Below are 23,442 nucleotides of genomic sequence, written 5' to 3' on the forward strand. Positions count from 1 at the left end.
TCCCGGCGGCTTTCGGAAGTCAGCTCTCATCGCCGGGAATAACGGAGAACAAAATTATCGAAAAGAAAAGGAAAACGAAAAGGGTCGCTTTGCAGATCGTCTCCTCGATTAAAAGGAAAATCAAAGGGAAAACCACCGCGGAAAAACCTGTGACAAGTGCGAAAAGTTCGGAAAACTGTCGATCTATGGCAGGGAAGTGTTAGTGAAGTGGGGGCAAGGCTGCAACAGCCCGAAATCAAAAGCCGTGTTGGCTGCCGCGTTTTTGCAAGTGTGTATGTATGTGTGTGTGCAGCCCAGATCAGTGCGCGCGTTTTTCTGGCTAGTTATTTTTGTTGTTTTTTTTTTCATGTGCAAGTGCGAAAACTGTGAGTGTGCAAGGTTTTTGTTTCTATTTTTTTGTGTGTGTCTTCGTTTACTAATTCGCTGTCGGGATCTATGCGAAAATCGCCGAGCCCCGGCAGTGGAAGGTGTTAGTGAAGTGTGGGCAAGGGGGGAACAGCCCCAAATGAAAAGCCAGGCCTCTGCCGTGTTTGTTTTTCTTAGTTCCCAAACCACGTACATACATATATATGCATGTGTGTAGCCCAGATCAGTGCGTTTTTCTGGCTAGTTATTTTTGTTGTTTTTTTTATGTGCAAGTGCGAAAAATGTGAGTGTCCAATGCTTTTTTTTTGTGTCTTTGGTCACTAATTCGCCGTTGGGATCTGCAGCAACAACAACGTCAGCGAGTGAGTGAGTGAAACAAATCTATTTTCTTATTGCTGTCATCCTCGTCGGGCGCGCATTTTTTCCTTCTCTTTTGTCCTGCTTCTTTTTTGCCGTTACTGACTCTGTTCTCGCGCTGGAAAACGGAATCTCAGAGCGAGAGAGTCACTTAACTGTACATCCTCTCTTGTGGGTGTCAATTTTGATATTTTGAAAGCTTCTGCCTTTGTTTACCTTTTTTCGTGTTGGCAATTTTTGAATTTGGGGATAAACAAGAAAAAAAAAACTGAATGCAAGCAAAACCTTAATAATGAATGATCTACTTCAAGTCTTATTTTACTATATATTATTATTACTAGTATTATTTATAGATATTTTATATGAATTTAAAATAATGTTTTGATTGGCATCGAAATCGAATTATATTTTGTTCTCAATTATCCAATTGGAATTGCAGGGAGTGCAGAAGTTAGAAAGTTATTTCACTACCAATTATAACTTAAAAATTATCTAAAATTTGCTCAATTGAATCTGATTGCTGCTTACTACTTATTTCTTCAAGTGCATTGCTTTGCAGTTTGAGATTTCGTCATCAGCGTGGCTTTAGCATCATCATTAACATGCCGCCACCTCTTGAATCACTTTCTACTTTCACTGCTTTACACTGCACACAAAAAAATAAATATAAAATAAGAGAAAAAGGCACAGACACACATACTGAGGCATTTTCTTTTCGCACTTCAACGCTAACATGGCGAAAAGTGGACTGACGTCAGCGATGGCTGCTGATAACCTTTGCTTCGGAGATGTTAACTAACATCAACATCAACATCAACAGCAGCAGCAGCAGCAGCAGCAGCATCGCGCTGTAAAGGAGCCCATATATATTTTGTCAATATATTTGCACATATTTTTGCATGCATGTGTGTGGGATACCGCGACGAAGCTGCGACGCAGAAATGCCTGAAATACCTTACCTGATCTCGGCACTCGCCGATAGCTAATTACTTAGTTGGGCAAACACTATATATTTGGCTTTAATTTTCAGCCCGAGAGCAGCCCTCAGCTGATCACACAGATGCGATGCTTCCGCAAGTTGGCATTACAGCTGTTGGCCATTACCGCCGACGAGATGATGCAAATCAAGTACAGTGAAAACGGGCTAACAGTTATATTTAATTAATTATTTAATTAAAGTCGTTTCCGACCCTATAAATCATATATATTCTTGATCATTCACCTGTACATTTTATATTTACTTTTTTGCATGGCAGCTAATTGATATAGAAGTCCGATTTTCATCAAATTTTACACAAAATTCTAGATTAATATATAATGGCTATATATAAAATTTCATGAAAATCTGTTGAAAACTGAAAAAGTCGTACTTCGTTTCTCTTAAAATTTTCCGATTGTTCCTATGGCAGCTATATATATATGTATATATATAGTCCATCGATTCGTCATGCTCCGATTTATATACCAGTAAAATTATATAGAAGAAAAACTCCATAGTTTGGTTCAAATAGCTTAAATTTGTTCCAAAACAAATCTCTCGCATCTGTGCTTATGATTCCCAACTGGTTCAAACATCCCCGGAACGAAGTGACTGCTGCCGGCCGAGTCTTAGAAATGTATTGTGTTACAAAAGTTGCAAGTCATTGTTTACAAGTGTTCAAAGTTATTAACTGATCATACATACATACTTACTGGCCATAGATATTTACTGACCATAGATATTTACTGGTCAGAGATATTTAATGTTCAGAGTTACTCACTGCTCATAGTTAATTACTGATCAAAGTTAATTACTGGTCATAGTTAATTATTGGTCATAGTTCTATAAATCGTCCGATTGTTCCTATGGCAGCTATATATATATATGTATATATATAGTCCACCGATTCGCCATGCTCCGAACTATATACTAGTAAAATTATATAGAAGAATAAATCCATAGTTTCATTCAAATAGCTTAAATTTGTTTCAAAACAAATCTCTCGCATCTGTGCTTATGATTCCCAACTGGTTCTAACTTCCCCGGAACGAAGTGCCTGCTGCCGGCCGAGTCTTAGAAATGTGTTGTGTTGCAAAAGTTGCAAGTCATTGTTTACAAGTGCTCAAAGTTATTAACTGATCATACAAACATACTTAATGGTCATAGATACTTACTGATCATAGTTTCTTGTTATGGATACTTAGTGTTCAGAGTTATTTACTGATCAAAGTGACCTAATGTTCATTGATAATTACTGATCATAGTTACTGATGCTGATCAAGAATATATATACTTCATATGGGTATAAAAATATCGTTTTTCGTTCTGTAATTTTTATTTTATACCCTTGCAGGGTATTAAAGTTCAACGCAGAAGCTTACAACTTTGAGGTTTATAAGTAGATCTTACTGTATTATCTTGGCTGGTTTTACATCTCTTTATGCACTGACCTCGCACTGCAGGGCCAGCATCAGTCAGCTGAAAACAAAATCAACTCAAAGCAAATAAAAAATAAGAAAATTACAAACAGAAAAATAAAAAACAGATGCGGTTTGATCTTGATTGTCGCCGCACTAAGGTAACACCGCGGTCTGTAAGCATTTGGCCAAGGTAGTTAAATTCCCCCAAGCCGCGTAAGAGAGACTTGTGCTTAAAAAATTGAACATTTGCTTGGATCTCCCTCTAAAAAATACAAAAGATGAAATTTCCCAAAAAAAAAAAGGTCTGGCGTGACGTTGATTTTTATATTCCTTGTTTTTTGCGGGTCAATGTGCCTTTGTCCCGCTATACATATATATTTCCAGCTCAATTTCTTTTCCGCTTTAAAAAAATTATAAAGAAAACAATATTACTCATCCGCCATGTGTGCGGTGAAAATTAATGGCCGTGATACTTTCAGCCAAATCCTGATTTATTACCAGGAGAGGTGACCAGTTTCAGTTACCATTTTATTCCATTTTAGCATCCAAAAGTCCGATACTTCCCACACTTCCCATTTCCGTTTCCGGTTCGAATAAGAACAACAAGTTGCTTTTTAGGTGATATTTTTAGTTTTAAACAAATCATTTGTTTCATTTATTTTCGTGTCAATTGTATCGTTTTTTCCAGTGCATTTTTGCACCGCTCTTCTTCTTTTTCTTCTCAATAATATATATATATATATACATATATATATATAAAATACATGCATATTACAGTGTATTTATTTTGTGCTCAACTTATGCTGCTAGGAACATCGATTTTCGAATAAAGTATTCCTCTTTCTCTTAAGGGATATCCAGGAATAGTGCTTAATCGTCGATAGTTTTGATAGAAAACAAAAATATATAGCTTAGTCTCTACGATGTGTTGGTGTGTGTGTGTGTGTGTGTGGTTGGAGTACAATGTGAAAAATTATACACTTGCAGTAAATTTTCCAATGAACTTTGTCGTGTGAAAAACTCGTTAAATAAATAATCAAAACGGGGGATAAAAAAAAAGGAAAACCATAAACATAGATTTCCTATGTTTATGTCTTATGAGATGCTTCATTCGTACTCGAACTAATAATAATAATAAACATAAAAGGATATTAATAATAATAATAGTAAATCGAAACGAAAACCTAAATTAAAATTTTATGATTAAAATGGAGTGATTGTTTTTTTTTTTATGTTGTTTTTCTTTGAAAGTTTTGGTCAAAAATAAAAGTATTTGGATTGCCTTTCGTGTTGTTGGTCTGTCTAAATAGATTTTAGATCTTTATGTATATATTTTTGTGGGTTTTTTCTTCTTTTTTTTTATTTATGTGTATATATTTATGTGTGTGTGTGTGTGTGTGTGTAAATATGTGTGAGAAAGTGAAAAAAAACATCACAGCTAAAACTTCAGTACATTTTCTCGTGGTTCAAAAAATTAAACACTTAGTTCTCAAAAAAAAAAAAAAAAAAACAATATGTTTATATACATACATATACATATATATCTATCTATATATATTATATATATATATATATATATATATATATATATATTTATATGTAGATTAAAGTTCTATTTTTCTTTTTCTTCTCTATAAATATACACTTACAAAATATATATATATAGTATAGATGATTTCTTTACTTTACTTTCTTTTGTTTTTGAATTTCTTGTATATATATTTATATATATTTATATATATCTATATATATATATGTATGTAAGTGCCGTGCCCCCCTCCGGCTGACTTTCACAAAGATAACGTATCCTGACATGGCATATGTCCCGGCAGCATATATCATATATCCTTCGATCGCCAATCGGCACTCTGGGCACCGGCTGAGATTTTGGGTTTTATCTTCTGTTTTTTATTATTTATTCTTTTCTAAATACGACGAACGACGGCTAAGTGGCTAGTGGCTAGTGGCTAGTTCCTAGATCCTAGATGCTACGACTAAAAGTACTTGCTGGCCCCCCCTATACTCTACCCTACCCACCGCCCCCTTCCCCTTTTCCTTCCCCCTCCCCTCCCCTGGCGGCAGCTGCTGCAATCAATCATCCCAGCTCCAGTTGGGATCGAGGAGCTCCCGATTGATGCGCCAGAGCATTAGCTCCATGCACGCCCGGGAATCCTCGAAGCTACTGTGACCGGTGGTGCCGTCCCCGCTCTGGATCTCGCGCTTCAGATGGACCTTGGTCAGGTGGCGCAACGCCCGCCGGTAGGGGAATCCGCTGCAGTGCGGGAACGAGATGGAGGTATCGATCAGGGTATTGTGGACCAGGCGCAACGCGCGCAGATCATTGTCCAGGCCATGGCCCACCAGTATGGTATCGGCGGATATTAGCTGCAGGAGATCGCGCTGGACTTCGGCCAAACTCTTGGCGCCGCCACCGGAGCGCAGGTCACGCTCCGTGATGCCCGAGTACCGGGTATTATAGTCCACAATATCGCATTCGGGTCGAACGAAGTGCTCGTAGACAAGCTGCCCGTTGAGGGCCACCAGCGACACCTTGGTGACATCCAGTCCACGGCCCGTATAGCTCATCTCACAGTCCAGGGCATAGACGGCGCACAGGTTATCCTCCTCCTTCTTCTCCTCCTCCTTGCGATGCTGGGTGCGGACAAAGTCGTAGTACGGCCCATTAACGCCCACCACGGACCCGGTCCACACATGCCGGTCGCTGTGACAGCATCCTGGCGAGGATTCGTCACTCTCGCTGCAGCAGCTCCAGCGGCCCATGCAGACGCCATCATAGTACCGCTGATACTTGCCCGAATGATAGACGCACTCCTCCTGGGACAGATACTCCCCGGTTAGCTCGTCCACCAGGAAGTGACGCTTGCAGCGGGCACAGGGCTTGGCCAGGCTGCGCTCCACTTGGACGTACTGGCAGTACTTGAGCTCGGTCAGACTCAGTTCTCCGGCTGAGGTGTTGCTGCAATCGGAAGTGGAAGAGGCCGAGGACGATGACGATGACGATGATGATGCTCCCGAGCTGGACTCGCATTCGCTGCCGCTCCAGTCGCCACCGGATTCCGAGTCCAAGGAATTTGGGGAACTATTCCCCGAATCACTCGACTCCAGTTCCCGCTGCATCAGTCCATCGTGGGAATTGATCACGGTCACGGCCGGAGCTGTCTCGGCCAAGGCGGCGGCAAAGCTCATGTGCGGCATACACTTGAAGATCTCGATGGCCCCGTCATGGATCACCGAATCCACGGGATAGCCGTAGACCCGAAGCAGATGATGATCGATGACATGGCGTCGCAGCTGCTGCACCAGTGTCCTGTCGTCCAGATCCTGTTGCTCGTACTGCCGCAGTGGTGGCACCAAGAAGTTGGCATTCTGCCAGCCCCGCTCCCGCTCCCGCTCCCGGCGCCATTCCAGAGCCGCTCCCGGCATCAGGGATCGTTCGATCCTCTTCCGATTGCCGTTCACATGTGGCGAACTGGTGGGGGAACTGGTGGGTGAGCTCAAGGCGGACGAGGAGGAGGAGGAGGAGGAGCTGCTATCGGTGCTGGTGCTGGCCAGATGCTTGCGCGATGTGGGATTGTTGTGGCCCAGGACTATGCTGTTCTTGCCGTTATTATTGTGATTGTGGTTGTTGTTTGAGTTTCCCCCATTGTTGTTCTTTTTCTTGTTGTTGCCACGCTTTGGTTGCTGCTGCTGCTGCTGCTGCTGCTGCTGCTGGCTGGGATTCTGGCCATTCTGCTGGCGATTCCACTTGCCGCCTCCATTCTGCTTGCCATTCTTGCCGACCAATTTCTGGCCGGGATCGGATGATAGAGACTGCTGCTGCTGCTGCTGCTGCTGCTGTTGTTGTGGCTGCTGCTGCTGCTGCTGCTGCTGCTGATTGCGTGACTTTTGCTGACGCTTTGAACGCGATTTGTTGGCCTGCCCCATTTGGTGATTGCCGGCTGAGTGGAGAGCACCAGCAGCCTTGGTCCTGCTCAGGTGCTCCCTACTCGACTCGATGTCCTCGCTGGTGGCCTCGCTGCTGGTGCTATTGCGGTGACCCGGATTGTGCTGGCCCAGGAATTTGTCTGCAAAAGATGGACAATAGAGATAAAGTGTTAAATTAATTGTTTCAATTAATGCGTATGCATTTTTTTGATATTTATTTTAATTGGTATAACAAAATAACCATTTTGGGGCAATTTTCCATTTAGTTGGAGCCAAGCAAATGAGGCAATTTAATATAATTTGATTTAATTAAATTATTAGTCGGCTTTTAATTTTATTTGGGCAGTTTAGATTGTCATAAATTGTTTATTTCTTGTTTAAAATCTATTTAAATATTGTTCTTCAAAGTTTTCTTTTGAATAATATAAATTCTTCGAATTTTTTGAAGCATATCCGTGATTCTTTAAACAAACATTTCTTGTTAAACATTAATTCTTATCAGTTTTGGGATTTTTTTAAGAATACAAATTAATTACAAATTCCCTCACACCTTATCTCCCTGTGAATTTTGGGATTCTTCTGGTAATTAAATACAAATAAAATGTATGCACATTTAATTCGAAATTCAAATTTTTAGCTAAGGCAATTTAGCGGCGATAACAGGGCACACACGCCCGCACACACACACTTAAGCACACACGCAAAACGAAGCTTATCAATGCTCGCCACGTGCTTTTCGATCTTTTGCTGTTTCTACGTAACAAATAGTTGCGCTCTCTTCTCTCTCTCTCTCTCTCTCTCTCTATCTATCTAATATACACTGAGAGAAAAGAGGGTTTATATTTTAATGTATATTGATTATAATACATGTTGCAAGTATTATTATTAGTTTTTTATTATTTTTATATATTTCTTTGATGTGTTGCAAGAATTAATATGCTTTATTGTTCTTTTTTCGATTTATTTGTATGCTGAATTTAATTGAATTTTATTAGTAAACCCTTTCAAGTAAACCCCCTTTTTTTGCAGTGTAAAAGCGAGCTATGGAAGGTTACGCATGACTGGAAATTGACGCATGTGTGTATGGGGCGGGTTCCTACCTCGAATTTAGCTAATTCAACTTTATTTGGCTTGGTTGCCACCCGAAAGGGTGGGGGAGGGGGAGGTGTAGGGGGAGGGGGTACATAGTGTGTGTGCGTGTGTGTTGACGCATTACAATTATACACATTTTATTGTGACTATTATTATTACTCTTTTCTACCTATTAAGCGCTTCATGCTGTCGCGGCTTCCGCATTTAGCTCATCATTTCCCCCATTCGCATTCTCATTCTCATTCTGATTCTCCTCATTCCCATTCCCATTCCCATTCTCGTTCTCGACTTAATCATTTAAACAAAACGAAAAAACATAATAATAATAATAATAATAAGCACAAAAAAAGGGGGTACGGGTTGGGGTGTTGCCAAGGGGTTCGAAAATCCCAAACTATGACCTGTTGCCTAAGATTTTCGTGGGGTTTACATTTATATGCTGGATATAAATAAAGCAAACTTAATTAATGGAAGCTGTTAAGCCCGAATTTATGAATATTAATTCAACGAAAAGCTCACATTTATCGGACGCAATCTATCAACGCTTCGCTTACCTATTCACATCATAATTATGCATACTTGGGGTTATATTTAAATGTGAAATATTTAAGACTCCATTTCCATTTGCATATAATTTCAAGTCTTGGAACAAAGTCCAGCTAAACGATAAATATATCGTGGTTATCGCATAGATCGATTGTTTTTTTTGCAGAAAAAGACCAAAACCGATAAATCTATCGTAATATATTCCTTTTTTAAAATCGATATTTATCGCTGGCATCGATTTTTGTTCGATTTCCAGGCCAGGATATTGAAATCTAGAGCCCAAATCAACCATGTTATGCCATATGTTATGCCAAAACCGATAAATCTATCGTAATATTTTCATTTGTAAAATCGATATTTATCGTTGGCATCGATTTTTTCGATTTCCAGGCCAGGATATTGAAATCCAGAGCCCAAATCAACCATAATATGCCATATGTACATGTGTACTTGAGTCTTTCGAGTCCGTCAAGTGTCATCTGTCAGTCAGGGAGACTTATGACGCTTTCATCGTCGTTGTCGACGACATTTTCTTATCTGTGGCACAGTGAATATACTCTTCCTACCCGCATCTCTTTCCCTCTTTCGCTCTTTCCCCAATGGAAATTGTGAAATTTGCAAAATTGCGAAATGCAATCCGCAAACACAATCCGCTTCCTTGTAGTGAAAAGCACGCTCTCGAGCACTTCCTTAACACACACACACGCTTGTTTTGTTGTGGAAAATATACATAGATACATAGATACATAGATACAAAGGGGGGACTGTGAAGAATTGAATTTCAAAGCGCGCATAGATAAATCATATGGCGAGGTGGGTTTGTTGACTTCACTCCACTCGAAGGACGAGGCGTCGTCGACGGACTAAGCACCCAGACGTGATCTGGATTCCAGATGTGTGGATGGGACGATCGGGAGGGGAGAAGTGATATCAGCTGGCGATCGATCGCAATATATATTGTTTTACATATGTATATACAGTACATATAGTTATAGTATAAGTATGACCATCACGTAGGGGGCTTGGGGTGCGTGGTCATCGATTAGATAAGGCGTGGCCAATTTGTTTTTTTATTTTTTTGGGCGTGCTGGGGTTTTGCTTTTGGCCATCTGTCAACGGAAGCCACAGCCGAAATGTTGTTACGACTGGGGACCCTCCTATAAAGTCGCCCTTATCGCCTGACCAACACGCGCCAAACTCCCCGAAAAAGCCTTGAGAAGTATCATAAAAGAATATATACAATATACATCCGATTGAAATGTAAACATAGTGACATGTTAGACGGGGTATGCTCGAAGTCTTGCAAGGCATTTTTACCTTAGAAGGGGTAACATCAAACTATAATACTAACAAAAAAATGAGAAAAACTTGACTGATATCAAAACACTCGAGAGCCAGCGATTAGATAGTTTAGTTAAATAAGTGATTATCTATGAATATACATATATATACCATAAAAACTATATATGTATACATTGTAAAAGACGCTTGTGACATATTATATTTTACGAGCGACACAGAAATATTGATTTAAATAAACTACTTAACGAGATGTAAACGTTTTTCAGGCTCATTATACGAGAACAGGGAAACAACACGCAAGGCAGGCTGGGAAAAATGTGTTACAACAATTGGGAATAATTGGAAATATTGACATTGTTGCCCTTTCGAAATCCGATCAATGTTTAGTGCATTTCAACCCAAGAATATTGGCCAAGTGCTCAGTCTATGTAGTCTAGAGTCTAGACTTCTACCCACATTTGGTTACCGGGCAGTGATAAGATGTGTGTGCGTGTCCAGTTGGTATTATTTTCCAATATTTTTGCAGTTACCTACGGCAACAGCCAGCGGCAGTGATTGTGTTTCCGTGTGAAAAAAAAACATAGCGAAAAAATTCTAATCAGCAAAACGACGGCAATCCCGAAAAAAAAGAAAGAAACATAGAAGTTGAGGAGAGAATAAATTCAACACAGCTGTTAAATGATGAATCGTCCCAGATCGTAAATAATTTTAATCTATTTACTCATAGTAAATACTATGTACTAACCTCTGGGTTTCCATGCACCGATATTTAATTAGTTATCGCCGACTGTCAAGATAGCTTTTATCGGCTTTGATTTTCAGCAAAATAGCAAACTTGACGTCATCGATGTTATTAACTTTTGGATTGACCCATTTTGAGCTTCAGCATCCCCCATCTTTGTGGAGATATATATATATACAAAGATATATATTTTTAAGATTTAATATTCCTCAACTACTTTGGCTGACCTTCGAGACGCTTCCTGTGCCAAAGAGACAACGAACAAAAAATTACTCGTCTCATCGTCGGCGTCTCGCAATTGGTCTTGTGCATTTTTAATGAGGCCCGAAAACCTGGCTTTGAGCTTAGCTAAATAGCAAAAAAATAAGCTAGCAACAACAATGTATGGGAATAGCAATAACAAAGATAATATACTCGTAAAACATCATCGCGATAGTTAATTGTGACCGAAACGAACACGCTCACGTATGTCACAACATCCCGTCAGTCGCTTTTAATGTAAACTAATATGAGTTTTATTAATCAAATATATATATACCATATATATACATATGATATATAGCGATATATATGTAGATGGTGCGTGTTGTATGCATTGAGGTCAGCAGAAGGGGGCACAAAGATTTAATAATAATTTTCAAGCCAAAAATGTGAGCCGTAAAAAGCAAATCAAATCGTCAGCAGTATCTAAGGGTAAACTAGATATAATATATGCTATAAACTATATATATACTATATAGGTACATATATGTACACACGCAATCTGGACATTGTTGTAATCAAATCGTTAGATAATACCTGGGAACTGGGATCGTATACATTTTACCCTTTAGTCTCTCTCCCTGGGTTTATATTATGTTTATCAGCCAACCGATTGGTAATCTTTATATCTTTATGTCCTAATTAGTCCTAAAAAACAATCTACAATAATATTTACCCTTGTGATAAAATGTCTAAGAATAAGATGGGGGGTCTTATTTCGTATTTTTTCCGCAATTGTTTAAAGTTAAAAGGTTTAAAGGCGGTAAATTAATTTTACTTGGGATAGTTTATTCCTTGCATAAAATAAAGTTCACTTTATATATTAATTCTTAGAATGATTAGAAAGTTGTTTCTTTTTGCAAAAAGACTTAAATTTAATCCTTCTAATAAAAGACTGTGTTTATGCTTAAGGATTAGCATTTAAGATAAAAAATTGTTTTACGTTAAAAATAGCTTCCCTTCTTGTAGTAAAATCATTAAACTCAGTGAAGGAGTCATTTTCGACCCCATAAATCATATATATTCTTGATCAGCATCAAAAGCCGAATCGATCTAGCCATGTCCGGGAAAATTTAATTTTTTTTTAATTTGTAACATTTTTTAAGGGGTAAAATATTGCAATTTTAAATTTGAAAAATTGATAAAATTTAATTTTTTTAAAATTATTATATTAAGTACGCAGATTTATTAAGCTGATAAAAACTAGCCCAGAACAGCTTTCCGAATTAAAATTAATGTATTTTTGGCTTAGTTATGAGATTTTTAAACTAAGATTTGTATAATAAAATGTCATATAAAATATTGACTCAAAAATTGGATTATAATCTTAGTTAGAAGCTTATAACTCATGAAGGAGTCATTTCCGACCCCATAAATCATATATATTCTTGATCAGCATTAAAAGCCGAATCGATCTAGGTATGTCCGGGGAAAATTTAATTTTTTGAAATTTTCAACATTTTTTAAGGGGTAAAATATTGCATTTTTAATATTGAAAAATTGGAAAAATTTAGATTTCTTTAAATTATTATATTAAGTATGCAGTTTTATTAAGCTGATAAAAACTAGCCCAGAACAGCTTTCCGAATTGAAATTAATGTATTTTTGGCTGAGTTGTGATGATTTCCATGATCTACCTTCAAGGGTTTGGTTCTTTTTTGTTTGTTGTTAAAATATCATCCTTTCTGAGGATATTAAACATTTAAATTTTGTATAATTTTAACCCTTGAGCCAAGATTTGTGTCATCTATCCAAGATCTTTGGTTGCCAAGTTCAGATCTTATATAGGAGAGTTTCGAGACGGGTAAATGGCCGAACGGGTTAACCTTGACTATTGCCATCAAGTCGGTGAATCTCGGACGCAGACATTGCCGCGGGGCACTGAGGGGTTAAGTGGCGTAGCTATTCCAAAGATCGCCAAAGAAATGCGAATGATGATGTGATGATGATGATTATGATGATGCTGCTGCCGAGAGCAATAATAAACGGAATTGCGAGCACTTTTTAACGATTGTTATGTAGCTTGAGATTTCCACAGCGGCAGCAGAGATCTTTAATGGGTTAATAATGAGACCAGGCTACAAGCAAGGCATACAATGGGGTTCACAAATATATAAACTGAACATTTAAGTAGGTTAAATGGTATCCATATGGGTTTAAATGGAATAAACTGTCACAGAAGTCAAATAAAGGGCTCTAAATATTTTTAAAAATTCCCTAATTATATACATATATATTCCTTAAACTCCATTGTCTTTATTAAGTGTTATGGTCGCACCGTTACTTGGCACCAACTAAAAAATGGCCAACAAGAAATGAGTTCAAGTTGTTGCCTCTTTTGGAGCTTCGCGCACTCGTATTACCAACTCCGACTAACTAACTAACTACTTACTACTAACCCACTAACAAATAATCGACGGTGGAAGAGAAAGGTGAAAGAAATACTTATAAATCCGATCCGATGATATTGTGGGGCGTGAAAAATGCAGTCGCAAACCACAGCCAGCGAAGCCGTGTAAGCCATTCCTTTTTGGCCAAAACAATTATCTAATAATGAGTGGAGGAGCCATATGTGTATAAGACTCGGCTTAATTGCCCAGATTGGGCATAACATTTTAATGGGAAATGTATGTGGTGTTAAGTCAAGAGCTTAGGTTTTTGTGAAATATTTACCCAAAATAGGGTTTTCAAGGGGGGAATACTGTAGGAAAACATCAAATCTGTGTGGGTAATGGGTATTAAATAATAACTTGGTCTAGACGGGAAATTAAGAAGAATTATCCATCACAAAAATATGCAAAAATATTACAGTTTTGCCTTGAAATTGTATATCTTTCATATGTAGTTAGGTTAGTTAACTTTAAAAGCATTCTTTTTAAGGTTTTAAATATTTCTAAAGTTATATTTCTCTTTAAAACTAGCAAAAACTAGAGGACTTGACTGGAAATAATTATTTCAAGATCGATAAAGCTTTGTCCTTCCGTAATCACTCTAATTGTTGAAACGGAAGACCAGGTGCTCTCGTTTCCCTTTTTTTTGTTGTGTGTTATTATTGTTATTATTGTTTATTTTGTATTGTTTTGTGGCACTTAACGCTGTTGTGCAAATTTTTCACTTTGCTTGTGCAATCAGCGGAGAGAAGACAGACCAGAGATCGAGAAGCTTTCCGAGCAAGTGCTAATCAATGACAGAAGCGATCGGTTATGCAATGATTGCTCCTCCCAAGTGCGATTATCAGCAGTTCATCGTTTGACCAAAAAGCCAACCTATGCCTGCCTGATCGATCGTCGACTGATACTATGGCCCATAATAATACACACCTGATACGGTGACAAACATGTACATAAGTACAATAAATACAATAAATACCAGCACGAGTGCTTGTAGGTACTACTATATATACATATATGATCGAAAAGGCGCCAGAGCCGACTGTGAGAACTGAAAAATCTGAACGCTAATCAGCTGCTCCTCCTCTATTGCGTCTTAGCTTTCCCAAAGGCAAATATATGTACATATGTGCACACCTTATGTATATACATACATATATATATATTGTAGTTGAGTCCAACGATAATAACAAATAAAAACGAGGCATGATTCTGGAAAGTTTTGCCTTCTTTTTTTGATTAAAGATGTGGAAAATTCGGCATGGAATAGTATTTACTTGATAAAGGCTTTTTTTCGGGGAAGTTTTTAACCAAAAAAAGGAATATTGAATATTATTTGGAACTTAGGAAGGTAAAAAATCAACGTTTTCGATACTTTTTCAGTCAGGAAATCGATTTTAATTGAATTATTCAGTTAATTATTTACCTAAAACTATGCAAAAACAATTGAAATCTCCGATATTTTTAAAGGAGAACATTGATTTTAAATCGATTAATATGTTGTTTCCTTCTCTTGCCAATCATAATTGCCAATCAATAAACGGCTAATTCTATAGCTTCACAGTTCTGTTGTAAATTCCGATTGCGCATAAATTATGAAATTAATTCTCGATCGGTTGGCAAGCCAAAAGTTTTGAATATTTTATATTTTATTTATGTTTCCTATGTTGATGATGTCTTTACGACTTTCCGCGATGCTTTTGTTTGTTTATTTAATTTTCTTCTTTCGTTTTCGTTTGCCTTCTTTCATTCATCAGATTTTTAATTGATTTTTAATGCCAATGAAAGCGAAAACGTAAACGAAAGCGAAAGCGAAAGCCTAAGAATAATAATAATAATAACAAAGAATCACCTGCTGATCTCTTTTAATATATGTATGTGCATATATCTCGCTTGAATAGTTCCGGTACAAGGTTCATTGGGCTTAAGCGAGGATTTCCTGCAATTGTCTTATTTGTGTACAAAGTCAAGAGCTCTGTCACTGTATATATAGATATAGTAACAGATATATGTATAAATAAGTGTACCCTTCAAGTGTCCAGAAAGTTAATTGAAATGTTAACAACTGAGGTTTGTGATAGTGATAGATATATACTTATAGATAGACCCAGATCGATAAGAAATACCCACTGATACCATAAATAGATATAGCTCGAGGGCCACTTTTCACTTTTCAAGTGGAATAGGGGGAGGTCTTTGTATAATATATAGAACTCTCTGATTGATTGATATATATATTGTGTCTTTTAAGTGCATTGTCATTACGATAATTGCAAAACAATTTGCTAGCTAGGCTGTATTTAAATATATTTTTACACAAAGAAAACACCTCGGCATTTAATTTTAAAGATTCCCTTACTATTTCCATTCCCAATATCACTCTCTAGTCATTCCCGCATTTCCATTACCGTTGATGACGTCGATTTTTGCTTCGAATGATTCACTTTAAATGCCGGCCGATTTGCTTGGAATTTTATTAAACAAAAAAATAATAAATAAAAACAAAAGCGTATCGTGTGAATCAGCCAGAAAAGGCGGGGTTTCTTCTGTCTCACCCAGAGATACAATGTGGGTGTAAGAGCTGACTAAAACCGCGTTAAAACCAACGAAATTCGTTAATGATATTGGCAAGTAGCAACAAAATGCTTTTACCATGATTCACATGATTTAAATAATTACCAGACTCTGTGAGTTATTGAGTAAAAATGTTTACAATATTGGAAATTGTAAATATAGCTACTAAATATTACGTTTTGTTTAGGGAGAGAGCAATGCAAGAATAAGATATAAACCCGCTTGATATGCAATAGATAAACTCTTGGGAAAAGTGTGTAGAAATAGCTTAGAGATGTGGGAAAACTCACCTTCGATGCATGAAGAATTGACCAATCGATGTCCGTAGCCTCTATCCAGCCAGTTGTTGTTCGGCGAGGAGGACTCACTTCCGTTTCCGGGTAATCCGCAGTTTCGCTTTTGCATATTTCCAAAGGATTGCTGCTGTTGCTGTTGCTGATGTTGCTGCTGCTGCTTGTTGTAGCGATTCTTGCGTGTGCCATGCTTGTTGTTGCCATTGGAGCTTTGCTGCAAAGCAGCCGCTGCAGCGTTGCATGTTGCATGTTGCTGCTGCTGCTGCTGCTGCTGCTGCTGCTGCTGATAGGCCATCGCTAGGTTGTTGGTGCTGCTGCTGCCGGTATATTTCTGAGAGCAGCGTTTGTTGCTATTATTTTGATTGGCGGTGTTGTTACTAGTGTTGTTGTTGTGGTTGTTATTGTTGTTATTTTGATTGCAACGCTGCATCTTATCATCTGGAAAACAGGATATCAAGTATAGAGATTAGTATCTAGTAAGAAACTTTTAAGAAACTTAAATGTAAAGAGACTTCTTTTGTTTTCTGTTGCATTTTCCTTAACTTACAAATCTTGGGCAGATGTAACTGCAAGAAATCTTCGAGAAAGAAATGCATTGCACCGCTGAAGACATAAACGCGTTGTGTTTCCTTTGCTAAATGATATATATAATATATATATCCGATATATGTACTCTGTGTCTCTTTCGAAAGGCAAACCGCCTGCACTTGCAGCTGAAAGCCAACTAAATGGCGCGATTAGCAAACGCTTGCGATATAAACAAAAAGCTGGTCGCCAAGAAAATATACGCGAATAAAAAAAAACCCAGTCACAGAGACACAGAGCCGCTCACAATCCACTTTCCGGTGACGACACAGTGAATCATCGACGACTCGGCGCTGATAAAGCGGGAATACTGCTGCGAACTCTGCCACTGCTGCTATCTCTCTCTACATCGCTATTGGCCTCTCTTTCGGGCCAGATAGAACGAGTGAAAAGCCAAGCACATGGGAAAGGCAAAGGCGAAAAAAACCTAGGCCAAGTCACACTGTGTTTGTGGGGCTTTTGGCCAGGTTTTGACCACGTGCCCTGCAAGCTTCCTATTTAGATAACGCGTATATCAGCGAGTATCCATGTATCTGTATCTGTATCTGTATCATAGTGGGTGTTTTCCATAGAAAAGGGGATCTGAAAATCCCATTTGGTAATATAGTAAATAAAAACCTAAAAGGTAGATGTTGTTCGGTGTTTAAGGATATTATTTATAGGATAGTAACGTGTAATAAGTAAGGGATATGCCACAAAAGTAACGAGTAACGAGTAACTAGAAATCTTTACATAGAAGTCATAAACAAACATATTTAAGGGATATTTAAGGATAGTTGTGTATAGCAATTACTAAGAAAAGAGTAAAGGACTAAGAGGTTTACTGAACTTGATCTTTATACCTTAAAATATGATATATATATATGTTTTTATGTAAGTATATATTGTATATTTGAAACAAACTTAGCTGTTCTGCCGAATTTCGCTCCCTGATGCTGCTGAAGACTTTTCATTCATTCTTTCTCTCTCTCTGTCTCTCTGTCTCTCTGCCTCTCTCTCTCTCTCTTGTTCTCTGTCTCTGTCTCTCTGTCTCTCTGTCTCTGTCTCTGTCTCTATCAGTTAAGTGATGATGATGCTGATGATGATTTCATGCAATTTCAATTTGATTTCCCCCTTCCAATATATTGCGGAAAACTAGGCTGGGAGAAAAACTTTGCTCGATTCGATTCGATCCGCGATACAGTTGTGGCGCGTGTTACGGTGTAATTCGGTTTGTGGAAGCGAAACAAACGGCAAAAATTTTGATACTTTTGGGCAAATGTTTGGATTGTTCTGTTGAAAGTGTCTCGAACTGTCCCCGATAACATGTTGATTATAATAATTCCACAAAAGTCAAAACCCAACGTCTAGCTACCGGGTCATGTGATGATTTTTTCCAATAATTCTGCACAATATCTATAGTATATATTGTACCAAAAAGTGCGAAATGTTGACCGTTTAAATCCAGTTTTTAGATAAATAAATAAAACTAAAGACAACGGATAGCCGGCAAAAATCGTATAAACTTGTTTGCAAAAATAGTTTATGTCTGCATCTTTTGTTAATGCTAAAATTGCGATTTAAAATAGTTTTTATGTTATTTTTTCTTAAGAGATCAATCACTTGTTATAATCGTTAAATTAATTTTTATAAACTAAAATGCAGGAGACTTTTAATTTTTGCACCTTTAAAATTATATTGACAAACGTTTAATGATTATTTGGAATTTCTTTCATTAAGTGTTTTGATTTATGGATCAACTGCATTTTATAGCTTCCTGAATTAATTTTCACCAAGGAAAATTCGACACTGTTGTTCTTTTATCTTCATCTTTTTTTGTGTGTGCGAATTTAAACACTAAATAAGAACAAACTCTCTGCTGGCCCGTATTTTTAGCCAAAACATTAAACGAAAAAGTTCACCATTTGCCGGTTTGCTTTCACTGGGGCACCGTCATAAATGGGGATCTTGGAATTTCGGCAATTTGTTGTTTATGGCGAGAAATGATCATCATCATCAGAAGAAATGAACACACACACACACTCAAATTTAAGCCAGAAAAAACAACAACAAATGTATATAAATTATAGGCAAAAACAACAAAAAATAATACACAAGACAAAAATGACGACTGCGAGAAACAGGTACCAGTTCGTGCCTAGCGCCGTTCCATGTGCGTACACCTGCCGAAAAAATACACCACCCCCTGCCTCCCATACACAGCAAGAAAAATTAAGTACCTAAATTGTACCCAAAACAAAAATATATATACATTTAGAGAAGGTCAAGAAATCACTCAAAAAAGCTACTTTAAAGCAAAGATTTTGGTCACACTATTTCTTAGACAATTTAATTCGCATCCTTAACTAATTAAACAACTATTGACCTAATCTTGGTTTAACTCTTATGAAATAACTAGAATTGTTAAAGCTTTTATGGCTTAATTCTTATTTAAAACACAATCTTAAAAGAGGTTTTCAACTTGATAAATTATACTATAACTTGATTTTTATATTATTATCAACTATATTGATTATTTTCTGATTTATTTCAGTGCATTCACCACGAGGAGAGTGCGAGAGGAAGCTCTTTCAAATTGTGGGGTAAGTTGTTGTTATTTGCGGCATTCACGCCCCCTTTGTCGATTAGGGCGTGTGATTTATATTGGCGCCCCGCACTGAATCCCAAAATCCGAATCCGAAAATCAAATCGAACTCGGAATGATAAAATTGCGTAAAAAAAAAACTAAATAAAAACCAGTTTGCAAAGCGTTTTTATTAAAAGGCGACGAAAAGATCGCTGATGATGATAATGATTGTGATAATGATGAGATCGTTGTGGGCACGTGTGTGCAATCACCCCAGGCTCTACTCTATGGACCTTTTTAGGTATTATTCTTAATTATTATTCTTATTATTACCTTTTGGGGTTAATCCATCTGTCCCTTCTATATGTTTGTGTTTGTTTTGTTTCCTTATTTTGTTGGCCGCATTGCCAAAACGGAAATGCAAGGCGCGCGTGTTTCTATTTTTGTGGCCACCGAACTCATCAACTGCATCGTCATCATCTCATCATCATCATCTTCATCATAGGATTCATTATGATCATGATCATTATGGCTAAAATACGATTCATTCATATATTCATTCAAGTTAGCAACAACAGCAAAAGTTGAATGAATTCCAACGGATATATATATATATACAAATTGTGAGCATATATATGTGTATATAGAGTGAAGATCTTAAGATCCCCAGGGAACGTAGGAACGAATTGCGATCATAAAGCGCGAATATAAGTAGTACATATATAGCATATAGAAGGGGGATCATTAAGGGAAGACCGAACACAATGGAGGGGAAAACTTCAAAAGAAACATTGTGGGGAAAAGATTAGCAAACTGTGTATACACTTTAAAGGATACTTTATCTTATAAATAACTAACTATACATATTATATTTAATTTTGTGATATAAATTAAATAGGCTTTTTAAGCTTAAAGATACTAGGCATCATTTATAAAGGGTTCTTATAAAAAACCAAGTTCAAGTCAGGGTATCTCATAATTTTGATACCCTTTCTCTCTCTCCTTTTTTATTTCGAGTGTGTGTTTGCTTTTTGAAAAGAGTCTTTAGTTGGAAATGTTGGCATACATCCTATAAAAAAGTATGTATATAGAGGGTATGCCATGATGATTATGGGGGACCAACTTCAATCTCTGAAGGCGCATGGCAACAGAGCCAAAGACCAAAAAAAAAAAGATATTTAAGCCTCCACAATGACGACGCATTCGCAGCATATTTGTGTGCTGCGCAGATACAAAGATACGCAGATATTTGTAGATACAAATGCAGATACAGATGCGAAGATACAGATACAGAGCGAGCAGTTTTTGCGTGAAAGTTTTTCCAAAAAGTAAGGGTTAGATTTAATTTAGGATTTAATAAAATCTGTCAACCAAGTTTAAGATAGTTTTCTAAACAAGTATGTATAAATATTCATTGAATTTCACTATTTTTTTGCTTGAAAGTTTTTCCAAAAAAATAAAAATCAAAACCCAAAAGACAACACAAAAAAAAAAACCGAAAATGCGAGTGGAAAATCCCCTTGAGCCTCCACAAAACGAGTTTCCATAATGGGTTTAATGGCACCACCGGGGTTACGTGTTGCTAACGAACTTTTCTCCGCAGTTTAGGCCTTTTTTTTATTGTTTTTGTTCTTGTTGTTTTACAAAAAATATGAAATATGAAAGAAACCGAAAACCCGCCAAAAAAGCACATACACGTGTGCCTGGAATGGGGTGGTGGTTTGTCTCCAAGAACCTTTCAGCTTCTCGTCTTGATTTCCACCCAAAAAAAGCGAAAAACTTGTTGTAATAAGCGATGTTTTCGGACCGGAAATGTTAATGCGGCCTTAATGTGTTGTATAATTGCGGTGGGGCCATAAAAATGAATAGAAATCCATAGGAAATTAAGTCATTCGCATTCAATTACGTGCCCCGCACACGACGGAACATCTAGAACGTTTTGCACATAAACGTAAATTAGATTGATGTAAGGCAGTGCCAAAAACTACTAGCAACAAATTAGGGTACAGTAAGTACTCTTAAATTGCAAATAAATACTATATAATAGATATATTCCTCTTACTAGACTACTTAAAGGTTTTATTTAATTATTTCTTAAGCAATTAAGCATTTGTTTCTTTTGCGAGGTCTTAAAAAATTAGGAAATCATTAGGGATAAACAATGTTTAATTGCAGCTTACTCATTTATTCAAGTTTCTTTGTGTTTTATGGAACGTTTACTGTGACAAGTTGAGAAAACAGGAAGACGGCACGTCTTCGTTTGGTATTTTATTTTGGGGATTGGTCTGATGTGTTTTTTTTTTTTTTTGGGATTGGTCTAATCAAAAAACAAAAAACTTAAAAAAAAGGCCATAAATCGGAGAAGTAGGAAGGAGATTGCTCCGATTCGATGCGATGACGTTTGTTTGCCGCTTGGCAATTAGTTTTTTAATGCTTGACTGCCGACTTATCGCCGGTGATCAATGATCGTTGCCCTACAAATAAATAAAGAATTTACTAAAAGGAGAGGGTATATTGTGGCCTAATCATAAAAGAGGCCTCTAAAAATCATTTTTTATAATATTTTGTAATATTTAATTGGTAAAAGAGGGGCTTGTTGCAGTGATTTGATAATTAGTTTATTATCCTGGGAGCAATTATTATTATTTGGTTGAAAACCCCATATGGAGTGCCCCTTTTGGGACACTTCACTGCCCTTTTTTATACCCTTGTTTTTGTGTTTTTTGTTTGTTATATTGTTTTAAATGTTCTCCATGGGACAGGCCATACAATTAAATGCGAATGGGGTGTGTGTGTGTGTGAGTGTGTGTGGAGTACTCGAAAATCGATAAACAAATCACTTCCGATGACGGCATTTGAGCACATGGCGTATGCGCAATATATGGTATCAAAAAAATGCTTTGACAATTAATGCTGCTCACCTGATAACGCCCGAAAGCAAATTTCCTTAAACGGAAGAAAGTTTTTCATAAACAAAACAAAAAACTAACTAACTAACTAAAACTTTAAAACATTTAAGCAATATAGAAAGGAATACAAAAATGTAGAGTACTTTAGCTTTAAACCGAAATCTTAATCTGAATCATATTTCGCTGGAACAACAAATTTCCTCGACTTCCTTTAGTCACAATTTACAACACAATCTTTAGCGGGAATCGATAGATTGCTTTTGCTGCTAATCAGTAATTCATAAACACACCAATCTATATTTAGAAAATCGACTTTGCTGCTGGCGCTAAAATAAATTTTCCACATCATTTCGTACAATTGTTATTAATTGAAAACATTATGGAATTTGTTGTTTACTTAAATACTCAAAGGCAACCAAACAAATCAACTAATTTTCTTCGTACCGTATTTTATGGCATATATACATACATACATACATCTATGTACATATATTATATGATATATATTTTGTTGTTGTTCTTGTTTTTTGGTTTTCTTGAAATTAAAAATTAAAATCGGAGGGATGAGTTCATTTAAGATGAGTGAGAGGAAGAGGAGAGAGAGTCCGTTTCGTCCGCGTGCTAGCTGTCACAATTTTCCGATTTTGACACTTTTCTGACAACAACAACAACAACAATAACAACAATAACAACAACAACAACAACAACAACAACAACAACCACAACAACAACAACAACATAGTATAGCTACTCCAACAACAACCCAAGTATCGTAATAATATTGTGAACCAAAAAATCTTGACACTTGTCAAAACAAATCATCTTCATTATAGAAAGTGTTTTTATTTCCAAATTTTATGAGCAAACTTAAATTGTGTTGAATGCATTTTGCTCTGTTTTAAATAATACTTAATTTTCAGTAAATATATCTCCTTTTTTTGGGTAATTTTTTATACCTTTTTAAAATAGAACTTTAACTAGAATTTCTCATTGCTTTTTCCTTCCCGTTAATTCCACAGTTTTGCTTGGTTTTGCTAAAATAAAACGCTATATTTAATCGCTTCAAAATGTTTCTTCTACAGTAACGGGCCAGAGAACAAGTGGCTCCAACACA

General features: G+C 37.0%; 1 protein-coding gene across 3 annotated transcripts in view; it reads right to left on the bottom strand.

Annotated features, from left to right (window-relative positions):
• Positions 1-3,734: 3,734 nt before the first annotated feature.
• prage (RNA exonuclease prage) overlaps positions 3,735-23,442 on the bottom strand; it is a 31,270-nt gene continuing 11,562 nt past the window's right edge. The window contains exons 1-3 of one of the 3 annotated variants that reach the window (XM_086829358.1): positions 17,757-18,750; positions 16,266-16,706; positions 3,735-7,208 (exon numbers count right to left, since the gene is read on the bottom strand). In XM_086829358.1, coding sequence (XP_086685484.1) covers positions 5,215-7,208; positions 16,266-16,698 — 2,427 coding nt within the window. In that variant the 5' untranslated portion in view covers positions 16,699-16,706; positions 17,757-18,750 and the 3' untranslated portion in view covers positions 3,735-5,214. Of the gene's footprint in view, positions 7,209-16,265; positions 16,707-16,815; positions 17,067-17,756; positions 18,751-23,442 lie in introns of those variants that run through there. The other 2 variants (XM_086829357.1, XM_086829356.1) reach the window with 2 other exon arrangements.

Source organism: Drosophila serrata, unplaced genomic scaffold (assembly GCF_035046125.1).
Source record: "Drosophila serrata isolate PLE 108 unplaced genomic scaffold, ASM3504612v1 contig_190, whole genome shotgun sequence".
Taxonomy (NCBI): domain Eukaryota; kingdom Metazoa; phylum Arthropoda; class Insecta; order Diptera; family Drosophilidae; genus Drosophila; species Drosophila serrata.